Source organism: Odontesthes bonariensis, chromosome 13 (assembly GCF_027942865.1).
Source record: "Odontesthes bonariensis isolate fOdoBon6 chromosome 13, fOdoBon6.hap1, whole genome shotgun sequence".
Lineage (NCBI taxonomy): Eukaryota > Metazoa > Chordata > Actinopteri > Atheriniformes > Atherinopsidae > Odontesthes > Odontesthes bonariensis.
The window spans coordinates 26,518,523-26,540,623 of record NC_134518.1 but is presented as its reverse complement, the minus strand read 5'-3'; the positions used below and the strand labels follow the sequence as shown (position 1 = coordinate 26,540,623).

General features: G+C 41.6%; 2 protein-coding genes across 6 annotated transcripts in view; one reads left to right on the top strand and one right to left on the bottom strand.

The window, feature by feature from the left end:
* The window catches only part of atp8a1 (ATPase phospholipid transporting 8A1), a 90,656-nt gene extending 75,157 nt beyond the window's left edge, over positions 1-15,499 (top strand). For all 5 annotated transcript variants that reach the window (XM_075481803.1, XM_075481800.1, XM_075481804.1 and 2 more), the window contains 5 exons: positions 290-397; positions 7,686-7,774; positions 8,103-8,195; positions 9,893-9,984; positions 12,909-15,499. In XM_075481803.1, the coding sequence (XP_075337918.1) occupies positions 290-397; positions 7,686-7,774; positions 8,103-8,195; positions 9,893-9,984; positions 12,909-13,006 (480 nt within the window). In that variant the 3' untranslated portion in view covers positions 13,007-15,499. The remainder of the gene's footprint in view (positions 1-289; positions 398-7,685; positions 7,775-8,102; positions 8,196-9,892; positions 9,985-12,908) is intronic.
* Positions 15,500-17,652: 2,153 nt separating this feature from the next.
* On the bottom strand, positions 17,653-21,165 carry shisa3 (shisa family member 3). The gene is made up of 2 exons (XM_075480714.1): positions 20,273-21,165; positions 17,653-18,793 (listed from the first exon to the last, which is right to left on the bottom strand). Exons 1-2 carry the CDS (start codon positions 20,541-20,543, stop codon positions 18,222-18,224), a joined length of 843 nt encoding a protein of 280 aa, XP_075336829.1. The 5' UTR covers positions 20,544-21,165; the 3' UTR covers positions 17,653-18,221.
* Between the last annotated feature and the right edge of the window lie 936 nt (positions 21,166-22,101).

The window sequence follows — 22,101 nt, the reverse complement described above, 5'->3', positions numbered from 1 at the left end:
ATACTTGTGACATATTTTACATCCTCTACTTAACTCCAAATCTCTTTATGGTCTGTTCTCGATGGACTTGTAACTGTAAAGCCGATGAAATGTATGGAAACTCCAAGTTTCAGAAGACAACTAATGTAAACTTTTAAGCTCAAATTATAAAAACTGAAACATACTAGTCGGTAACATTAATAAACATGTTGGACTCAGTTAGGATTTCAGTTGATAAACTGTAGTAGTTTTCAATTCCAAATTAAATTCTAGAGCTTGAATATGTTATCACTTTGATGTCCTCTACCAGTTCAGTCACATCGCCATCTGGGGAAGCATCGGCCTGTGGGTGGTGTTTTTCATTATCTACTCCTCCCTGTGGCCCCTCATCCCTCTGGCACCCGACATGTCAGGCGAGGTAAACACACACACATGCTTGCATGCAGTTTACACATGCATACACACACTTTCCCTCATAGCTACATTTTTCTTCAGCACTCCAGATGGATTCATCTATCTGTAGAATTCTTTTTTTTCCCCCCATATAATCCCTTTTTCTTCAGAGAGACGCTGGTGGGAAAATTCAGAGTAAAACTTGATGCGGGTCTTTGCAAGTGTAGCTGGAAGAGTGCAAACTCTCAGACCTCTGGCTTGTGTTGCATAATGACTTAATTGGGCTAATTTGCCCAGTGTTTGTGTTACATTTCACTCCCTTGGCTCTGAGTATCCGCAGGTGACTCTGAAACAGTGAAGCAGTCTACAAGCTAAACGAAGACAAATGAGGGTGACTGATGTCCTAAAACATCTACCAACAATCACCATCATGAGAAACTAAGTTCAGAATGCCCTTTGTAGTTAATTAAATTTTGTAAAGATAAAAAAAATAAAAGAAAGAAAACCTTTTTTTAAGTAATTTACATGTGAATGTAGCTAATGTCTCTTTGAGTCACCACAGGTGCTCAATGGCAGACTAATGAACATGTGACACTTCCCCAGTTCCCATTCTGGATGCTGAACTGAGGCGTCTTTTCATTAGAGAACAAGAACACAGTTGGGGGTTTTCTAAGAAAAAGGCTGGCATCACACAGCCCGCAGCAGAGGAAAAGGACCTCTTACAGTAAATATTATCTTTGCAAATTGGTTACTTTATGGCTCAGTGTTACTCTCTTGAAGTTGAAAACATCACTTTAAAGGAGAGAACAAGCTTTTGTTTTGTTTATCACAGTTACAGAAAGATTAGGGCTGTTCTTCTACACCAGAACCATTGAGATAAGGATTAATTAAACATTTAAACTGTAGCACAGTCCATTACTTAATAATTTTAGTAATTTGATTTCTCTGTGGGATTTCACCAGCTTTGTCCCTCGATCATATTGCACTTCGAAAATCCCTGAACAGCCCAGTCAATAGAAAGATCTTAAACTGGGACATTTTTGCATGGATATCCCTGAATAAGCAAGGAGAAATCTTTATTTTGTATGATTTTTACAGTTTTTATTTTTCCAAACCAGTAACTATGATGTACAGTGCAAATTATTAATTATGTAATAGGAAAGAGAGTCTTTTAATAAACCTAAATGAGGAATATCTGTTTAACTCACAGCCAAAACACATTAGATAAAGTAAATTAGATTTTTGGTACAAGTGGGGGAAATGGCTTCCTGGCATTGTCCAGGAGGTTGAAAAGAAAAACAAAACGAAACATACTTCTTAAATTCTTGTTAAATACAGCAGTTTTTGCTTGTAGCTTCACGTTATCATAGAGGTATGAGAATGGTATCAATTTTCTCATCAACAGTAATCACTGCCAGAAAGTGAAAAAGTCGGTTACCAAAGAGACGCCAGCAATCTCTTAAGAGGCCTCAATTTTCAGCCAAATATTGTCTATTACAGACATCACAGAATATTGTCTTTGTGGAGGGAAAGATTTTTGTGGCACATTTTTATTTTTCAGGGTTTGGACAGGATATAGAAGTCTTTACATTACAATCTTCTTGTCTTTAACAGTAGTTTTGGCATCCTATAAGTCCATGTGGGCTGGATACTTGCGTGTGCTTCAAATAATAAATAACCCCCCATGAACAGAAGTGCGGCCTGTTTTGCTTTTACCCAGTCTCACACACATACACGCATTAGTAAAAGGTATGTTAGCTTCATCCTATCCCCTCTCAGGGAAGCCTGATGCTTTCATCCTTGCCCCGCAGCACTTGACTGAGGATGGTAATGGTGTCCTGTGGGCAGATGGTAACTCTATGCCCATCCTTAACTCAGAGACCACGTATATCATCAAACAGCGACCCATCCCTCTGAAACCTGAGAGGGCATCAGAGACACAATCCTAACTTCCAAGACCTTGTAGCCTCAGAGTAGCAGGATTATATCGTCAACCCCGATGCAGTCCTACATATTTCACCATGGCCTCTTCAATGTTTACTTGAATCTCATAAGAAAAAAAAAATAAGTCCTTCAAACTATTTTCTTTTACTCTTGGCTCTTTACTCTCTCTGCTAAACCCTGCCAGTTGAAAAAGTGCCTAAGGGCCAGCTACATAACAGACACCAGAACTCCTTCTCCTCCTGTGTTTGCTCTCACACACTACCCAGCGCACTGCACTTCACAAGAGACGTAAGTGGCGCTCAGTTTCACGTGAACGCATTCATCAGTGTCAGGCTAAATATTCTTCGGAAACGACTGAACGGACAGGTGCCGGATCCACCCTCCGAACACACTGAAGCAGCAGATATGCTTCTCACAGCTACTCCTACCACTGGCTTGAGCCCCAAATGCATCGCGTCCCATTTTCCCCTGACAAAAGTCTGACATAAATATCAAAGAAGGTGTCAGATTATTCTGTTCAGCCGGTGTAATCTGCTTCAGTAAGCGGTTTAGCTACACCTCGGGAGATATTTCACATATGCTCTGGCACACTGATCTGCGGTCTTCTGACTTGCCTCTGCTATCACTGCAGCTGTTACCAGCGCAGTTTATCCCTCTACCCTCACGCACCTTTGCTATATTTCAGTCTCTGCTACAAGCTGCAGCACAGCACCTCTCACTTTGTCAGACTCAAGTACCTGTCATCAGCTCATGGATTTTAAAGGTGGGTTGTGCACATCAGATTTTTCCACAATGATAAGAAACATTTTCTCAGAAAGGAATCACTTTACCAAGAAATTTGTTGACGGGAAGCTTGCCAGGAATATCCCCAGGGCTATTTATACCAGTCTGTGAAGTATTAATGGGATTAACAGCAGGAATGAAGGCAGTTTCCAAAGGAAGCAGAGCAACTTTGTTATTCCTCTTTATTGGCAGTGTTTTTGATCAATTGGTTTCGATTTAGGGTCAGGTTTATTTAATTTAACTTTATTATTGAGTTTTCAATTTGTCATTAAAACTATTCTGACAAAGCAGGGATGCTCAACATATCAACCCCTCATTCTCCTCCTGTCCTCTTCCTCCTCAACTTATTTTCTCCCACATCAGTTTGCAGTGATAGCACAAACTGTCACATATTTGTATATCAAAAAAATGAAGAAGCATTTTCAAAAATGCCACCCATAAATCTGTCCTCACAATATAGTAATATCCGTCTTGTGTAAATGTATTTTTGGTGCCAGTTTGGAGGAAAATGGTAACACTCTGGTCAACTTATGTGAGTGAAACAATCCAGTTTATCTTTTATCACACCTTTATCCGGTGTGCTTTAAAAATCACTGTTCTGTTCAGGCTTTACCGATTCAGAATTTCTGAAACAAAGGATAGTGCCAGTGGTTTTGCATGCTTTGCTTGATTGTTGTTCATTATTTTAAAGTACAGCACTGTATTTTTGATGGGTATGTGCATTTTCATCCACCAGGCACACAGAGGAATCCACTCGTCATCATAGTTAGAAAATCGGCTTAGAAAGTTGAAACTTGTGTGAGACGGGTTATCCATCACGGTTGCCGTTTCGTATTCTGTTAAAGCAGTTTATGGTTGTTTGCAACATGCCTGAAAGGACATTTGACATTTGAGATGTAGCTGCCAAAATTCCCCCCCAAAAAAGCAAAGACCTTGCCAGTGATCAAAGCATCTGTCTGTCATATAGAGGCCACAAACACAGATGGAATACGGTTCCAGTTTTTGTCTATTTTTCATTGCGCATGCTGAGCTATTCCTCACAGAAAGTTTCAGACAAGCAAACAGAAAAGGAAAGATGACACATTTGATTGATTGTGAGATCCGTTCGCAAAGACTGTTCATGGATTAGCAGCACGGTTTATTTGTTTGTGTGTTTGTACCTCAGAGTGCTGTAAGTTGAGAAATCTAATTTTACCGTCCACAGACTGAAAATGCTTTTGTTGACCCCTGTTCATCACTGGTTGAGTTTGTCCTTCAGTGGTATTTTTAAATTCCTTCAGGCCTCCTTCGAGACTCATCGTGCGTGTGGTTTTAGGGTTTTTGTTTTGTTTTGATAATGATTGATAAACGCCACATCACAAGGTCAGTGTAAAAATGAATTAATTTCTGAAGAGTCTGTGTGTAGGAGATTAAAACTGCTCTCTTCACACACACTATAAATCACTTGTGCGTAGTCAGTTGGGCGACTACTGGTCGAGTTTGAAGTGTTTATGAAGATTTTTCTTTTCCTGTTTCTCTAGTCTTGTTGTCTTTGTCAGGCAGCATTGAGGACATGGTGTGGAAAAAGTGTCCAACTGAGAAAGTTATTTCCTCTATTAGATTTGCCTCAGTCCCACTCCTCTGATTGTTGTACACCGTGCTACGTTTCTTAGCTTTTTCTCCATAAAATGCTCAACATTATATTTGTACCTGACTTTCTGTTGAAGATCAGGAACTCATTTGGACAAAAATGTAGTTTCATCTTCAATGTCCCTGCTTTACTTGAAGTCAAAGTTTCAGATAAGGCCATTTTAAAAATGAACATAGATACTCTGGCTGTTTGATACATGAAGCGCATTATAGAGTTTGCGTTTCCTTGACTTGTTTGCTGAATCTAAGGATAATGTTGCTTCACTTTAGAGTGAAGAGCAAAGTACTGAAAAGCCTGAGCTCGCATCAGCCACCGCACTGGCTGGCATTGATGTAAATCAAATTGCTGAGAGCTGCTTGTTCTTTTTGGCGCGATCAGCCACATTTGGCTCGATCAAGTCTTACAGGAAAAGGGAGCCCAAGAGAAATGTTTGTAGCTCTGATGCTGGCTTTCTCCAGAGTTTTTGCTTCGAAATCTTCCAATTAAAATGGCATATCTTATGCTCTTTTAGTAGTTGGTAGATGGTGTGCGATGTGATGTGTTATCTCAAACATAACCTGCTCCATCTTGAATCTTGAAGTGAGAGGAATGTCTCTTCTCTCTCTGTCAGAGGATAGCTTTTCCTTGTTGACGTTACAAAATTTCATGTAACATTAGATTATTAAAAAGGCAGAAGGAACCAATAAGAAATAAATGTGGTCATTTTTACTTTTCAGAATGTTGTTTTTAAGTCATCACCTGGGTTAGACCTCAAAGAATTCAGAGCATTTTTGTGAGTAACACACAATGTACATTAGGCTGTTTGATTACACGCTCCTCTATCCTCTTCCCCACCAGGCTTTCATCAAATGCTCCCTTCAACCTCAAACATACATCTTGCAGTAGTGGTTATTGGCATTTTTTTGTGTATCCACGTGTGTGTGATTGCGCCTGCCCAGGGAGTCATGGCCTGTCAAAACACACCCCTCCATGCCAGCGGACACTACTGTCTGTCCAGCCAGACAAGTTTATTAGTTTGTCCTAAAAATACAGCCCCACTCCCTGGACCTCTCTAACCCCGTGCAGCTCCCATGGGCCCCCTGGTATGAGGCACGCTAGCATCCACCAACACTGCTGGCCCCTGCTCGATGTCATGGAGTCTGTCCAGATGCCTGGAGACAAACATTTGTTGTTTGCAACTGCTCAGAATTGTTTGGATTTTAAAGTTGTGACGTCAGAAATGATAAATGCAGATTATTTAGGTTTATTCTTCCTTTGTAACTGTTTGTAAAGGTTATTTTTTATCAAACTTGATTAGCAAACTTATTCAAACATTTCATGAAAGGCTTGCATATACATCATTTGTAGCTCAGAGTTATTTATGGAGAGAAATAAATATTGTTCGTAGACTTGTGAGTTGTGAAAGACTAACATCGTTTATTTTTCATGCTATTTGACTTTGACTTGCCAAGTACACATCCTTGGTTTATTTTCAAAAGATTTTCAAGACAGTTTAAACACCCCCATTAAAATGTATGATACGCTTGATGCAAAGGAAAATAATTAAATGGCTCATGGTTCTTAAAAAAGAAGAAGTAAATGCCTCAACCGGGGCTGCGTAATTTTGAAATTGACATGAAAATATCCTGTGCTTTGACGTAATTTTCCATCATCTCACACATTTTCAGCCTCTGCATGACACAAAAGCTGTATTAATTTGTTTTCCCATCCTAAACTTTAGGGAAAAGCCAGTTATGATTTCCTGCCATTTGGGCTCTCCTCTCCTTCAGTGTTTTGTCAGACATCAAAGTCAATTTGCAGGTAATGGGAAAAGATTAAGTAATTACGGCAAAGCCGGGAACTTTGATGGGTTTTGACGCTGATCCGTGTGCGTGTGCATCCTGAGGGCCATGCTGTGTCACATTTCAGGAAAGATGCTGTCAAGGGGCCTCAGTATTTTAAACAAGTGGCACATTACAATGCAAAAGGCACAAGTTGTATTGACATGTAATGACAGATAGCTTCAGTATGTAGGGCCAAAGCAAACATCCGCACGCATAAAGCTCGAGGTTTTTGCCTCCACCGTGGCGATTCCACGACATCCCTGCCACTTTCGACACTGAAATACAGCCTCATTAGTCATGAAGTAAACATTTGTTACTTACAGTTTTAAAATAACACATTACTACATGATGTGAAGGAGTTATGGGACGGAGAATAGCGCACTGGGGTGGGTAATTCACACAGTTGTTTGACATTTAATGCTGATAATTATTGGGGAAAATGATTAGCAGATGAATCCGTAATGAAAATAATTGCAAGGTGTGGCTCTAAAATTACCCATGAAATCAGAATTTTGGCCAAAGTTAGAAGCTGTTCTTATAACCATTGCCTGCTTGTGATGACCCGTTTAAAACCACAGACAGAGACGTCTGCACGTCTTGAAGTTTTTAGAAGTCTGAGCTCATTTTAAGTGTGCGAAGGTGTCTGATTACAACTCTTCATAGACATGCTTACATTAAATGAAGGCTGTATTAAACCCATCATTAAAGGCTCCTTAGGCGACGGCACCGTGTCTCTTGTGCTGTATTAACAGGAGCTCTCGACACAGCACATAGTTGAGATGTTTTTGTATGAATGAGATACCACTGTCTAAGCAGATCACAGGTACTTCCTCTGCCCTGGGGGGCACAGAGGTGGAGAGGATCCAAACAAAAACATGGTATCGTTTAGTCACGGAGGATTAACCCACCTCGAGCAGATTATTGGAACTCATCGTCTCCAATTCAACAGTGTAACTGTTTGTTTTGGGGTGCTTTTGTCATGTATGTGGCACTGCAGAGGATGCCGTTTTTTTTATCAAGAGTTTCTCCTCTCAAAGAATTCTTCTTTCTTATCTGATCAGCAACTGAACTTTGCATTATCTCACGTGACCTGAGATTAAAAGTATATGTATGTGTGTGTTTGTGTTGGACAGGCGGAAATGATGTTCAGTTCAGGGGTCTTCTGGACGGGCCTGGTCTTCATCCCGGTCACCTCGCTGATCTTTGATGTGGCCTACAAAGTGTGAGTTTTCTCTCCGTCTCCACACTCCTCAACACACCAACACACATCCGATACAGGAAATTCCTCTTGAATGTCTCCCATTGCCAGAAGAAATTCCGGTCAGAGTCCCTGATCAAACTTCCAAGAAACTCTAGTATTTCCATTCTGTCGCTACTCCATGTTGTTTTTGCCCTCAGTAGACCTAATGTGTCAGGAGCAATTAGCTCAAGCTCAAGTCGAGCTTTATTTCCCTTTTGTACTTTTTCATGTCAGTCTTACGGTCATCCCATCATGTTAAAGCCTCATGACATGCTCTGGATTTTACAATTTCATGTTGTTCAATTTTCAGCATGAAGAAGGCATTTTTCAAGACCCTGGTAGATGAGGTGCAGGAGCTGGAGGCGTTATCTAAAGACCCTGGAGCAGTGGTGCATGGAAAGAGGTATTGTTGCACACCACTTCACCAGTCCTGTCTTCACTCATTGATTTTTGATTTAAACAATTACGGTGACTTAAAGATTTGTGTGTACAGTGGATGAAAAACGTTCTATGTGAACAAAACTAAATGGCAGTTCATTTATAAGGTAAAACGATAAGATTGGTGTAATAATGCTGTAATTGTTTGTGCTGTAGATCAAACTTTTTCCTTGCTGTTGCAAGTAGTTTGTAGAATAGCAGAAACGGCATAAGTAAGAAACCTGCAACTTTTCTGCACAAATTTACAGACTTTACTTTAAATTTTTTATAAAATGGGACATGAAATGAAGGAAACTGCAGTTATAGCCCCTTTTATTTTGAACGCTTATGTTTGTGGTAGTTATGGTGATAATGAGCTTCAGACAACAAGAAATTGGAATGACGGACTTTTCTAATTGTTTCAAAATGACGCAAAAAGTGCCTGTGAACGCGGATGTTTGGAAGTCATCCAAACTTTCTCAAACTTGATCATCTTTTAGTGAAGTTAGAATTGGATCTCTTGCGTCTCATATTTGCTGCCTTATTCCACACACAATTCCTTGAAAAGCAAATGATTTATAAGTCACAAAAAAAAGAATAAATAAGTTAAAAAGCATAAAGATGCGTATGTTGAGAATTATGGATTGATGTTTGTCTCCAGCAGAACAAATACTCATAAGTTTCAGGTTAATTAGTTAAATGTCAAAGCAGTACACGTTATTACCTTCATTAAAAAGGAAAAACAAACTCGGATTGGCATCTATTAAAATCATAAAGCAGTCTTCCTCCCTGATTTGCAGCATTGCTCACATGGTTCATATTACAAAAAAGTGTCAAATTTGTATTGTCTGTTTCAAATATCCCCCAAACATATCAGAGCCACACAGTTAAAGCTTTTTGTTATTACTCTCTCCCTTTTTACAAAGTATGAATGATTTTAAAGTTTCAAGGAATCCTCTTGTCCTCACAACTCCCTCAAAATGTCACGAATCCTTCACGGCTCCGCTGCCAACAATATCCCTATGTGGATGATAGAAATCTTAAAATTGCTGCTAAATTGCAGGAGTTTGACTGTAATATCAGTAATCATGTCATAGGAGTGGTTTTCTCCCCTTTTTTCCCCTCAAAATATGGAATGTCTCATTTTAGAGCAGACGTTCTCCTTTATTGAAGCCATGCAGTATTAAAATGAATTAGCTGAAGCAGATCTGCGCTGCTCTCTGGGGTTTGAGGTCTGGTGCAGGCATCAACGCAGAGCAGATCCATGCGAGATCTCCTGCAGACTGAAAGCGATCCCCCTGCCTGGCTGCTGTCCCAGACCCAGCAGGCTGCAGGCGCACACACCTACAGAAACAAACATGTAGCGATATACAGAAACTCAACTTTCTTTTTTTTCCATGTATGCATGCAGGCAGACACATATATGCACACACAGACATGTGTTTTTACACACGTGTCTTGAATGCCTTATGGCCAACGTGGTGTTTGACATATTTCCATCATTGTCTCATTTTGTCCTTCCTCCTGCGTCTCGATGGTTTTGTCTCTGTCATGGTGTTTGAACCTGCAGGTAGAGCAGTTGGCAGGCGTTGAGGTGCTTGGACAGTCTTGATGTATGGGTCTTTAAATCTGCCTGTGGCGCGCGGCAAGCTGCTAACACACTCAATGTTTCTGTGTCTGTAGTTTGACGGAGAGGGCCCAGCTCCTGAAGAACGTCTTCAAGAAGAGCACAGTCAGTCTGTACCGGTCCGAGTCCATGCAGCAGAACCTGCTCCGTAAGTTGCTCAAAATGTATTTTTCTAATCTTCTTCTTTTTCTTTGTCTTCCAATTTAATTTGCGTATTTATAAAGCACCAGTTGAGAACGTAGGTCATCTCTGTTCGCTTTCCGCAAGACCTCACGAGTTAGAAAGAAACCAAAAAAAAATCCCCCTCCAGCAGCACTTTGTGGCAGTGGGGAGAAGAAAAAAAACTACCTGACACAAACACGCTCAGGGTGGGCGACCCTCAGCCACCTCATTCTTCTTTGTTCTTTTTTTTAACCATCCTTCTGTGGATATCTTTCTTACCTTCTGCTCACCAAGATGGAGGCAGTAGGCCAAACTTTTTGCAGGCTTTGATTTACTTCCAACAACCAAACAGCTCTTGTCAGGAGGAGAGATGAAGCATCATCGTGCTTCTGCTCCATCTCCAGAGCAGCTTCCTTCTGTTGTCAGTCCAACTCTGAGATCGTCCCGCCTCTCTCCATACAGTAAATAATCTGCACAAAAAGCAAACTCATGCTATATGTACCTCATAAATGCTTATTTAAAGTTTTTTGTTTTTGTTTGTTTTAAAAAAAAAAAAAAAGGACGTATATTTTTTGCCTTTTGATAAGAATGAAGAACTATCCCCACTTAGACATAAAAGTCATGCACAACATACTGAATCACCCTGACCTCTCATAAGCTGATGCTGCTGAGGGATGTATCTGACTAACCAAATGCTGCTTTTTGTCGTGCTCGCCACCCTCCGCTCAGCTGATGCAGAAAAAACACCTTTGTTTGTGTGTTTGTGTCGCTCAGGACTGCACTCAAATCACCGGGGAAGGGGCTTATTTAGTTAGCCAAAAATCAATCAGATTTGGGGTTTGTAATTATTTCTATGTTAAGGGTCAGAAGGTCAAGTTCCACCTGCCCCAGTGGAGCCTGGAGCGATGGGAGTGAAACACTTTTATAAAGACGGTTCGCCCCATACATCCAGACGTTAGGCGTCATCATAAAACTGTTCAATGACTCAAAGCATGGGTGTTGGTTTTCTGTTTTTCTCTGTTCTTTTGTGTCTTTTTGTCTGATCAGTTTGTATTTTTGTTTGTCTCATAGGTGGGGATGAGACCGTTATTGTGTGATACCTTTTCTTAATTCATTACTCCAACCTCACCCCATTTATACGTCCACCCCTCTGTAGCTCCCTGATAGACGCCACTCGCCCTCCTTTTTGTGGTTTTACTTCCTGGCCTTGCCCTCGTGTGACTCTGTGTGTCCTGAGTTGAGCTCCTTAGGTTGAGTTTAAACGATGAAATGATGAAATGTTGCGCTGTTATTCCCTCACAATGCACTCGACTCAGCGGGGTCCTATGAACTCGCTCGCTGGTCTCCAGGTACTGAGAGGGTCATTTACACCTGAAGGTGAGTCAGGGGCCGAAGGTCAGGTGAGACCGTGTAGGAGAGTCTAGGTTTAGCACATAGAGCTGCTTCTGCAGCTTTTGCATTAGAGATTAACTCTGAGGGGGCGCTGTCATTACCGTGTTTGTCTTTTAGTTTCATCACATGATTTATTTGAAATTAAACATCTGGGGAAAATCGGCTTATTTGTTTTTTTTCTGAGAGTTAAATGAGAAGATTGCCACCGCCCTCATGTCTGTGTATTCACTTTGTGCTTCTTTCTTTACAAGCATTAGTGTCGTGCTAAACGTACAGAGCTAAGTATTCATTTCTCTGACAAATCCTTCATCTGCTACATGGCCAAGAGAAGAACTTTTATGCGTCTTGTCATGCTCCGACACTTTTCAGCACAGAAAAATGGATAAAAAACTGATCATGCTGCAAATTGTACTCCACTGTGGATGCTTTGTAGAGTTCAGTTGAGAATTATAGAAATATCTTCAGTGCAGCAGTATGCTGGGAAATAACCCCTCACATTGCTGTGAATCGTCTGTCAGAGAAACGGATGCTTACCGCTGTCACTCGAATGAGAAGTAAACGGCTGGTCTGGTTCTTTCCTTTGGAAACCAAACATACCATCACCTTTGACTGTCAACCACTAAATGGCTGCATTTTGATAAGATGGGATGCAGTAAAGTCAAAGTGCTCAGATTTGTGACTGAAAGGGCTCAGACTGATATAGGGGTCTAACATCATGGAGTGAACATCTACAGAGACATTTGTTCTCATCCCGTGTTAGCTGCGTACAATAGCCACTTACTAACATTATTTGTGGAAGATTAACTGGAATTTGCCGGACATCTTTATTCCTTATAAGCCAGAGCGCACACATAAAAGGAAGGATCTTATGGAAATGATGGAAAGGAGGATAAGAGAAAGAACTAACAGCCACAAGAGGATGAACTTCAGCTGAATAAATTACCTCCACTCAGTCTCCATCCTTCAAACATTTATCAAACATTATTATTGCAGGTGTTTACCAATTGCTGGTCATGTTGTTCTTGCTAAATATAAATCCGGTTGCTTAGAAGTGCAAAAGAAAATGGGGACGTGCCGAATAATCCCAGAATTTTCCTTTAACATATGAATCTTGTTCAGTGGTTTTCTGGTTTAATTTTTCCTCTAGTTCCAGAGTAAATCACAACAAAAGCACAAATAGTGTTATTTAGACTAAAGTTTTTGTAGAAAAACTAAATTCAATAAAACTACATTTATTTATAGAGTTTAAGATTAGTTTTGCTTCAATGCTGAGCACATCCTAAGATAGATTGATGCATTTCTGAGTTCTTGAGGCTCACAGTGTGATGACAGATGTGAGAGCGGTACTGATCTTTGACAGAAAAGCAAAAACAAGCATGATTCCCTACCTGTTTCTTCAAATCTTTGACTTTAGTTTAGTTTATTTTGTCACTTATTTTTGTTGATGTTTCACGTTCATTTCATTTCACTGACGATCAGCGTTTACAGCCTGCTTTAACCGATTCGCCTCCTTTTCAGATGGCTACGCCTTCTCTCAAGACGAGAACGGAGTGGTGTCTCAGTCTGAAGTCATCAGAGCGTACGACACCACCAAACAGAGGACCAACGAGTGGTGAGCTGCTGGCCTTCTTGTTCCCGGCCGGCCAGTTTGGAGCCACAGCTGCCGTTTCCAAAGGCGATATTTGAAGCTTAACGTGGAGAACTGTTGGTGCGAGTGCATACCTTTACCACTGAGGGGAATTTTGGGCATGAGCTGGACTGAGGAGAGTGACTGTATTATCTTTAAAAAAAAAAAAAAAAAAAAAAAGTGTGGGTGGGGTGGGGGAAGGAATTAAAGAAAAGGTGTTCATTATCAGCTGTAGTTGTGTGTCCAGCAGACATAATGAGCACTGTGCGTTCTTAAAAGTTAGTGGTCTGAAGTTCTTCACTGTTCTCGCTCAGTTTGTCAGAGCGAACGTCTCCTTTCTATTGATTTAAGGAATGACTTTTAGCACTGAGCCACAAAGCCTAAAATCATTGGACTAAATCACTCCTAAACACTGTTATCTCAGAAGTTAAAACACTGGACAGTGACTAGTCTAGAGGAACTGAACTTGTGAAAGATTGCCAAAGAGCAGTCGTAGAAACAATCGTCCAAGTACTCGTGAATTTGGAAAACTTCTAGCCAAATACAATTAAATGATTTCCAGCACTGAACAGACCACTCCAGAGCAAATGTTTGTAATATTTAAATTTTCTTTTTGCACTTAAAGGAAGCATCTCTTGTGGAAAGCCTTACATTTGCTCATGCCTTCGTCTTTCTTAGTTCGTCTAAAATGCATTTCGTCCTCTCCTTTCTTTGAAGAATTTAGATATTGTGCCTGGTTTTATTCCTTTTTTCACCTTTTAGTTTAATTTTAAGAAGTTGCCTCCTGCAACACACAGTAGTCCTGATTGCAACATTTTTATTTCTTTTTTTTTTTCACACAGCAGACGTATTGCTATTGACGTAGAATTGCATTCCACACTTCACTCCAGTTTCAACGATCACAGTGGTGCCTATGTGAAACTTTTCCCTCTTAGAAGAAAAATATAGCCAAGAATAGTTTAGTGCTACCCACTGACACACCTGAAGACAAAGCATTGCACTACCACAGTGTTAAAAGTTCAGATTGGTTCCTGCAGAGGTGAAGGCGAGGCTCTCTGATGGCCCTCGCTGAAACGAACAGCAGTGGTAGTGTTTCCCTTAAAATGGAGATTTTATCCCTCTAACATAAGTGCCATTAGCTTAAGGGAGAGAAATATTAGCCAGGAAACTCCACGACCGTATCAAAACTACTTTGTCTCTATAGTTATTTTGTGGATTTGTATTTTTATATTGGAGATGTCTGACTTTTGCATTGACTGGCTTTGTAATGAATCGTCTGTAACTTTTAGTTTTTTCTTCCTCTGATAAACTGGCAGGATAGAATAGATCTGACGAGGAAAAGGAGCTTTCTTAAATGTCTTGTTATTATCAATATTAATATTGTTACAGCTTGATTTATTTATTATTGACTACTTATTGTCTGTGTGATTGCTTTCTTCTCCCTATGGGAGATCAGATTTCTGATTGTGTGTGTCGGTTCATAGCCTGCATGTGCATGTGCTGTATGTGTGTGTGTGTGTGTGTGTGTGTGTGTGAGTGTGTGAATGTGTGTGTATGTGTGTCACCTCTACTGTGGGCATCGTCTCCGTTTGCATTGCATGTCTGTGTCCTCTATGCGAAACTGGGAGTTGATGGCACCTCAGTCGTCGGTGTGCTTTTAATGTGTGTATGAGGATGTGTGTGTGTGTGTGAGAGAGTAGTGAAGCTCGCTCCAGTTGTCTGTCTGCACGACTCCAGGTATAGCTATGGTGTACTGCTGTGTGCTGATGCATGGCCCATGGGAACGTGAGGCTGTTCGTGTGCGGTGTGACTGTGTGTGTGTTTTTGCGTTCAGGCTCTCGGCCTCGTCTGTGAGTTTCTGACGCTCGGCTCGCTTTGACGGGAGATGTTGCACAATGCACTCGATGTACCTTTCCAGTTGTGGATATCTGGTATTATCTATTTTTTTTTTTTTTTTGTACATGTTTGTAACCTGTTTTCTTCCTGCAGCGCGAAACTCTGCTTAACAGGAAACTTCTGTTTTTGAGTTTCTGATTCTTCTTTTTTTTGTTGTTGTTGTTTTTTTTGTTCTTTTTCTGCTCGTCTTTTGCGTGAAAACTTAACTGGTCGTCATATTTGTCAGAAAATTTCCAAACAGCTGAATGTGGATGTCGTCGTTGTGGAAGGCTTGGACTGTTGCTTTCTTTTTCCAGAGATCATAAAACTTTGTTGTCTGTGAAGGTCGTGGGCTGCATGAATGGAAAACAAAAACTGTTCTCTGAAGTGTTAACTGTACTACTTTGATTCTCCCTCAAGTGTTGATCACTTTATATAAGAGGTTAAAAAATGCACCTTTAACTTTTCTTTTAAATATCTGTTTCTTTTCTGTCATTTTGTTCAATGATTGTTCTGCATGTTGGGACTGCAAACTTATAAGTGTTGTCTTTTACTGCCATGAAGGACTACTGAAATAAACTTTACAATCATGGAGGAACAATGCGAACATCTTTGCTAATCCTTGTGTGTGTATTTGTAATCACTGTGTCAGCCTGTTAGTGGCGACAAACGGGACAGAAAATCTAAACAGGAAAAGGCAGGGAAAGCTATCGGTCTGAACCCCAGAATCATAACAAACTCTTGATATTGAAGTCATTTGTTTGTCCTTCTTGCTGTCTAAGTCCAACTTGTATGATCCCACACAGACTGTAATCTGTTCCTGTAGTAGATGAGCATCCAGACTAATTAACCTCTCCCACCCTAGAGGCCCCTGTGCTGGCTGTGGCTTTATTTGCTGTAACCGTCGCCATGTTTCGGAGAGGTTCAAGACTGGCACATCCGCTGAAGAGGCTGCTTGGTACGACCAGAACACTTCATATAAAACGCAGCACTTTTTGCAGGCTAGCGGTAGAATATTTGAAGATCTGGCTCAATAACCTCAGTATTGATGAATCACTGTGAGTTTCTTTAATTTACAGTTTTATAGGCGGGGGTATATTCACGTGGTTGCGACTGACAGTCACTACATCCTACATGCTGTTCAGAGATTCAATTTAGCTGCATTTTGCATTTGAGTTTATATTTACTGAACAATTAAGCAAAAAGTTGTTTTTTTTTCTCTTTTGGCATTTCCATTTGTTGACTACTTCTATGATACTGCAGATTCATAAATTGATGGATGGAAAGAACGTCCAGCTATGCTGAAAAATCATTTAATCGTCAATTTGAACAGAATACCAAGTGAACATGACTTAATCCATCATTCTGTAGACAAACGAAGATTTGGCGGCTGTAGCAGTTTATTGAAATAATGGTTGGATGCGACCGTCCTAATATTACTTCAAAAGCCATTTTCAAAGTTGTGGTCCTAAAGATTTCGGGCCGGGCGGATTTGGCGACAACTGACGGCGAGTGATTGATTACATCTACAAACACTTGCTGAACGGCTTCTTTTTCAGAACGCAGCAACAGAGCACTAGGTGTATCTGATTACAGTTCAGCCAAACAAACCCACGTTGTTTCAATAAAGAGGTCACTTGAAAATAATTGCTGTTTACTGTGTTTGCTCGCTCTTGTCCCATGACTCCCAGCGATACTTAGGGCTGACCCACAACAAAGAGGTTTTAAAAGTGGCTGTTTTTTTTTTGATCTCCAGACATAATTTGGATGAATGATTGTGGTTGTTGTTAACCGTGCTGGTAAATGCATTGTTTCCCAGGAGTCTGATACACGGTGGTACTGCGGAAAGAAAAACTGACCACAAACGCTAACAACAACCGGATTTGATTACATAAAATTTCTAAAGAATTCTAATTGTAATGTGTTCTTGATCTCATTATTGCAGTAAACAGAAGTCTTCTTAGAAGAATAAAGATTTCAAAGGAAGCAAAGAAAAAAAAATCTGAACTCGCCTGATGAAACCCACGCGACAGTGGAGGGTGGGTCAAAACATTGAGGTGGAGGGATAACGGGTGCTGAATGCTGAAATATAACTTGGAAAAGAAAGTGGAAACTTTTTCGAGCACGGCCAACACATAAAGGATTTGGCTTTTCAAAAAGGATTTAGATAATGTCATAAAAATGTGTTCACACCTTGTATTTTTTATTTGGGGATCAAGGCGTGGAATGTGCTGCTGTAGTTCAAACTGACAGCCGCAAGTAGAAACGAGACCTGAAGACTTTAAACACTGCGCGCAGTCTGTCAGATCCTCTTCATGTAAGCGCTGCCTTTATGGATCTCTGAATGAGGCCGCACGTCCTCAGATGGAACGGTTGGCAGGCTTTCAGTAGACGCTGATTGCCAGGTCTATTTCACGGTCAGGTAACCGGGGAAAAGAACAGTCTTTGTGGAGACCTCACCATACCTGCTGCCGCAACCTAAACCTCTACTTCTAGGGCGAGTTGTTTTTAACACTGCAACCATGCAATGCTCGTTGAGCACCGACAATGACTGATCTCAGCTCTGCATTCCTGCTGTGAAGTCTGGCGCAAGAATAAGCGACAGGTAGGGAGCTGCCGTGCAGGCCTGACCGCTCCGGTTTCCTATTCTGTTTGAGTGATGATGGGGCTTCTTTGTGGAAATGCTTTTTTTGGGGGGTTTATATGTAAAAAAATGTCACTTAACAAACTTCACATATATCAGAAGTTACAAGAGCCAACTTTTATTTGTGGTAAATTAGGCAGTCGATATCACAAATCGGATCTTTGTAGAATTCCTGTACAACATTTTACAGAAGACCACATTTCTACTTGAGGAAAATGTCTTTTCTCTGTCAGAGGTCTGTCCGATTGTCAGAAAACAAAGCTCCCTGGTTTCCGCTGTCTAATATACCTCTAAAAAAAAAACAGCACTCTGGACAGTCTTGCCTGCTTTTAAGGAGGCTGGTTGATAACCTGCCAAAACTTTTAAGTTTGTGAGATTCCACCAGAAAACGGCAAAGGAAAAGGAAAAAACACGGAGAACTATTTACAGTGTAAAAGTGCATAAAATTCAGAATGAACCCCTGACAGTTTTGTTGATGGGACTGGTGTTGGGAAGCACCACTCGATGTTCGGTCCAGGGCAGCTTTGTCGTGCTTTCCGCCTCGCCCTCCTGTTGCTCTCTGCGCCCATTCACCCGGGCCGAGCCGTTTACACCACCAGCTGTGTTGCCGTGTTTGTTCTCCCCAGCTTACATCCTACCCTCTAAAATTCTTGTAATCCCTCCATTTCCCCTGCTGGGAGCCCTGTCAGCTCTGTCCGAAGTCGGCAAAGCCCTTAGTTGCTGTGAAGGCGTCGGGCTGCAGAGGGAAGAAGTACTGCTGGGGCAGGAGGAAGCTGGCACTCTGAGAGGGGTGAGAGGGCTGGTGGAGCTGCAGCTGGGTGTGGGTGGGGGGCACCGGGTGCTGGACACCTCCTGCCATGGGTGCAGGTGGGGACGTGTATGGGGGAGGCAGAGTCTGTGGGATCTGCGTAGGAGAGGAGGCCGAGGAGGAGACGGTAGCAGACACCAGGCAACCGTGCTGCTGGTGCCCCTGACCTCCGAGAGAAAACCTCCGCATGGAGCTGCTGCCTCCGGCTGAACTGGAGCTGGTGGTGGCTGTGCTGGACTGTCGCGACGGGGCGCGCAGGCTCGGCGGCGCTGTGGTGAGGATCATGGGGATGGTCTCACCCTGGCAGCTGCGCAGGGAGAAGCGAATGGGCTGCTGGGTGGGCTGCTTGGGCCGCAGACAAGTGCAGCAGTAGACGGCCACCAGCGAGCCAACCACGACGAAGGCCACGAAGATGCTTCCCACCATCAGGAAGGGGACGTAAACAGGCTCTGATGGGGAGGAAACACAGGCAGGTTAGAATAAACAGACGAGACACAACTTCATGTAACGGAGAGCTGCAGCTTCTTAATGCGTGCGTGTATAAAGAAACGCTCAACAAAGTTTGTGTTCTGAATCAGACTCCCACAAAACAAGACTCCCAACTTAAGTTTGACCACAGGAGGAGTTATGGTTACTGGCAAAAAGTCATGTATTACGCAGTTTTGTGATAAGAATTTGTTATGTTTCCGAACACTTTCAGCTGTGTAATTTCATTTTAATCCTTCAAAGTATTTCGAACAAAGCTGAGATACATTCCTGCTGAATGCACAAACATCTCAAGTTACACCTCATGAAGCCTCTTTGCACTCAGGCAAGAAACCTACAAATGTTTATTTATATTAATTGGGACAAATAGGGAATTGTGAGTGCATGGGCCAATCAGTCAAAGGCTTATTAGCTTTACCCTCGAGAGATTTAAAGATAGCTGATTTAAACCTAAAGGGTGAAAGCATCCTATTATTAAAACATTCAGAGCCAACAGTGGGTTAATGTAACACCTGAGCCCAGTCAAGCAAAGTCAAATTAGTTTCAGTGTTATAATATTGTGATTACCTAAGTGTGAAAATGAGTGAGCTGTCAAAGGAAATGTGCTTTAGACAAGTTTTTGGCAGGCACGGTTTCGTAAGAGGCCGGTTTGTGAGAGAAGGTTTTGACTCTGGAAAGAATTCCTGCAATCAAGCTCAGATTTATCAAGTTTCATCCTAATGTCTTGTAAAAACTTTCACAAGAATTTGTTTGGAGAACATTAGTTGAGAAACAGAAATGCTGGATCATCAAAAACTCATCCAGTTTTCCTTTTTCTGCTGATAACAACCAGGAGTGTGCTGAGGTAAGACGAAGCCTCTGAAGCACAGATAAAAGCAGGTGGTGGAAACTTGACTCCTTGACTGATGAATGTGGACAACTCAACTTTAAAGCTGCGTGAACTGAATGGACTCGAACAGCATAAAGATCTTAAAGCTGAAGTAACAAAAATTGTGTGAAGCACATCGCGTAGGCCTACTTGTAAAAAAAAACAAAAAAACATCAGAATATCAGTGAAATAGTTCCTGCCACTCCTAACACACACACACTGATAACAGCAATCATGGAGATTCATTGTAACACTGACACAAACGCGCCTTTGCTCTCCAACAGCACCAAAACTTCAGTCTGTTCGGTCGCTCATATTTTAAAGGACTACAGGGTGGTCTTGTTTTGGAAACTTAAAGAACTGAAGTGTCCCTTTCTTGATTGTCCAGCTGACCTCTTCTGGATGATCAGTCACAATTTATACTAAACACGAATGTCCACTGTGAATTGTAGTTTTGGTAGAGGTTGTTCGAGAATCGCATGATGCACGTTCTAGTCTTTTACACAAACCAATTAATCTAAGAACCAATACTCTGGTACAAATTAAGTAACAGAATAAAATAAACTGAGCTTACGCGCTGCAAACTCGGTGTCGTCCACCTCCCTGTCGTTGGTACAGATGCCCTGGTCCAGCCGTGCGTCCGCGGCCGCGCAGCAGTAGCGCAGCGAGCAGGAGCCGCAGCACACGGTGGCGTCCATGGTGTCAAAGTCCTCCGGACACTGGAAGCCCTCATGGTAATTCCCATTAACGTCCAGCCAGCCGTGGCAGTACTCTCCCTGAGCGTCCGATATCCGCAGATTCCAGGTCAGATATCCCAGCAGCAGGCAGCTCAACAGGCGCACCATCCCGGTAAACCGCTGCGGTTTCCTTGCGTCCTGGTGGGCTTCAGAACGCGGACAGCAAGCGCTACAGTCCGAGTTGAGATGAGAAAATGCCAAAAATGAAGCTGGATCTACATATGTAAAGCTATGTCACTCTCATATTACCAGCATCCGAACCCTATTGAGCCAGCAGCTCCTTAATTGAACCCCCCCTGGTTTATCCTGACTGCTTTAAATGATTTTCAAAAATATCATTATTGATTTGAAGTCTTATCCAAAAAGAAGCGAAAACCAGCAGCTCGAGTTATCTTCGGTATTTCTCGTAACGTTCCGGTGGCCGCGTGCCGCAGTCGGTGCAGAACTTGTGTGCCCAACTCGCCAAAGATTTGCTGCCTTTGTGAATCGGGGTTTTGTACACGCGCACGTAACCCACTTTAGGAAGGACGTGCGCGACCACGTGATGGGGCAGCGGTGCTGAGATAATTAGTCCGGATGCCCAAATAATAACATCCAATCGTTATGTTAATGAACTTTTTATGAAGAACAGAAGTTTCAGTGCGGTGGAAGTTTCAATTCCTTAAAGCTCCCCCATCGATCAAAACAACAAACAAGGCAGCAATGTTTATTTGCGGTTTTATTCTGCTTTGTTGGGGTTTTGTGACAGTTTGTGGTCATTTTGCATTCGGGTTTCATTGGCTCCATCTCTCTGTGGTCAGTTTGTGTCTTTCGAAGTGATTTTTGGTCTCTTTATATGGTCATTTCTCCTTTCCTCATGATATTTTTACATTTCCTTTGAGCAAATTTCAGCTCATTTGAACTCCCAGGTCATTTCCTGTCTGTGGAATTTTGCACCTCTTTGTGGACACTTTGGATTGTGTATTTTTTTTAATTAATTTAGGTTTTTTTGTGTGTCGTTTTTGCAGCTTTTGAGATTAGTTTTATAATTCTTCTCAGACATTTTGTATATATTTGTGGCTATTTTACCTTTTGTCAAATATCTCATGAGGTCATTATTTTCTCTTTGTGGGATTTTTGCAGTTTATTTGAATTAATAGTATTGTTTTAGGGACACATTGAATCTCTTTGTGCTGATTGTGGTCATTTTGGATGATTGAAGTCATTTGACGTCTCATTGTGGTCATACTTTATTTTGTGGTCACTTCTGACTGAGCTGTATGCAGATCCCTTCTGACCATTCTCCTGAGCTCATAGGCCAATTCACCACGAATTCTACAATGTATAAGTTTACAACAACTCTTTGGCCGCCTAAATATTATTATTCTGTAGGTTTAACTTATTTATTTATTGTATGTCGTATATAAGTTAGTCAGCACCAGAGCCTAAAAACCTGTGTGGCTCGCATGTTCAAATTGACAGAAGCAAACATGTGTGGTTAGCAGCAGGCCGTCCATCTTTTAAAATCTCATCTGTTTGAAACCTTCTGATGTGGCGCCCCCTTGTGGCTCTGCGAACTTTTAGGCCTGCGGGCGATTAAACAGCTGTTACCTGCTTCTAACAGTAGATCACAGACATAAGGTGAACAGAACTCACTGAAAGTAAAAATACAAGATTTTTAAAAATA

What these genes read in the sequence shown, in the direction of transcription:
- shisa3 (XM_075480714.1), bottom strand. Translation starts at nt 20,543, where the DNA reads ATGGTGCGCCTGTTGAGCTGCCTGCTGCTGGGATATCTGACCTGGAAT. An exon ending in CGACACCGAGTTTGCAGCGC is followed by an intron (nt 18,794 to 20,272) that starts GTAAGCTCAGTT and finishes CCTCCCCATCAG; the next exon opens with AGCCTGTTTACGTCCCCTTC.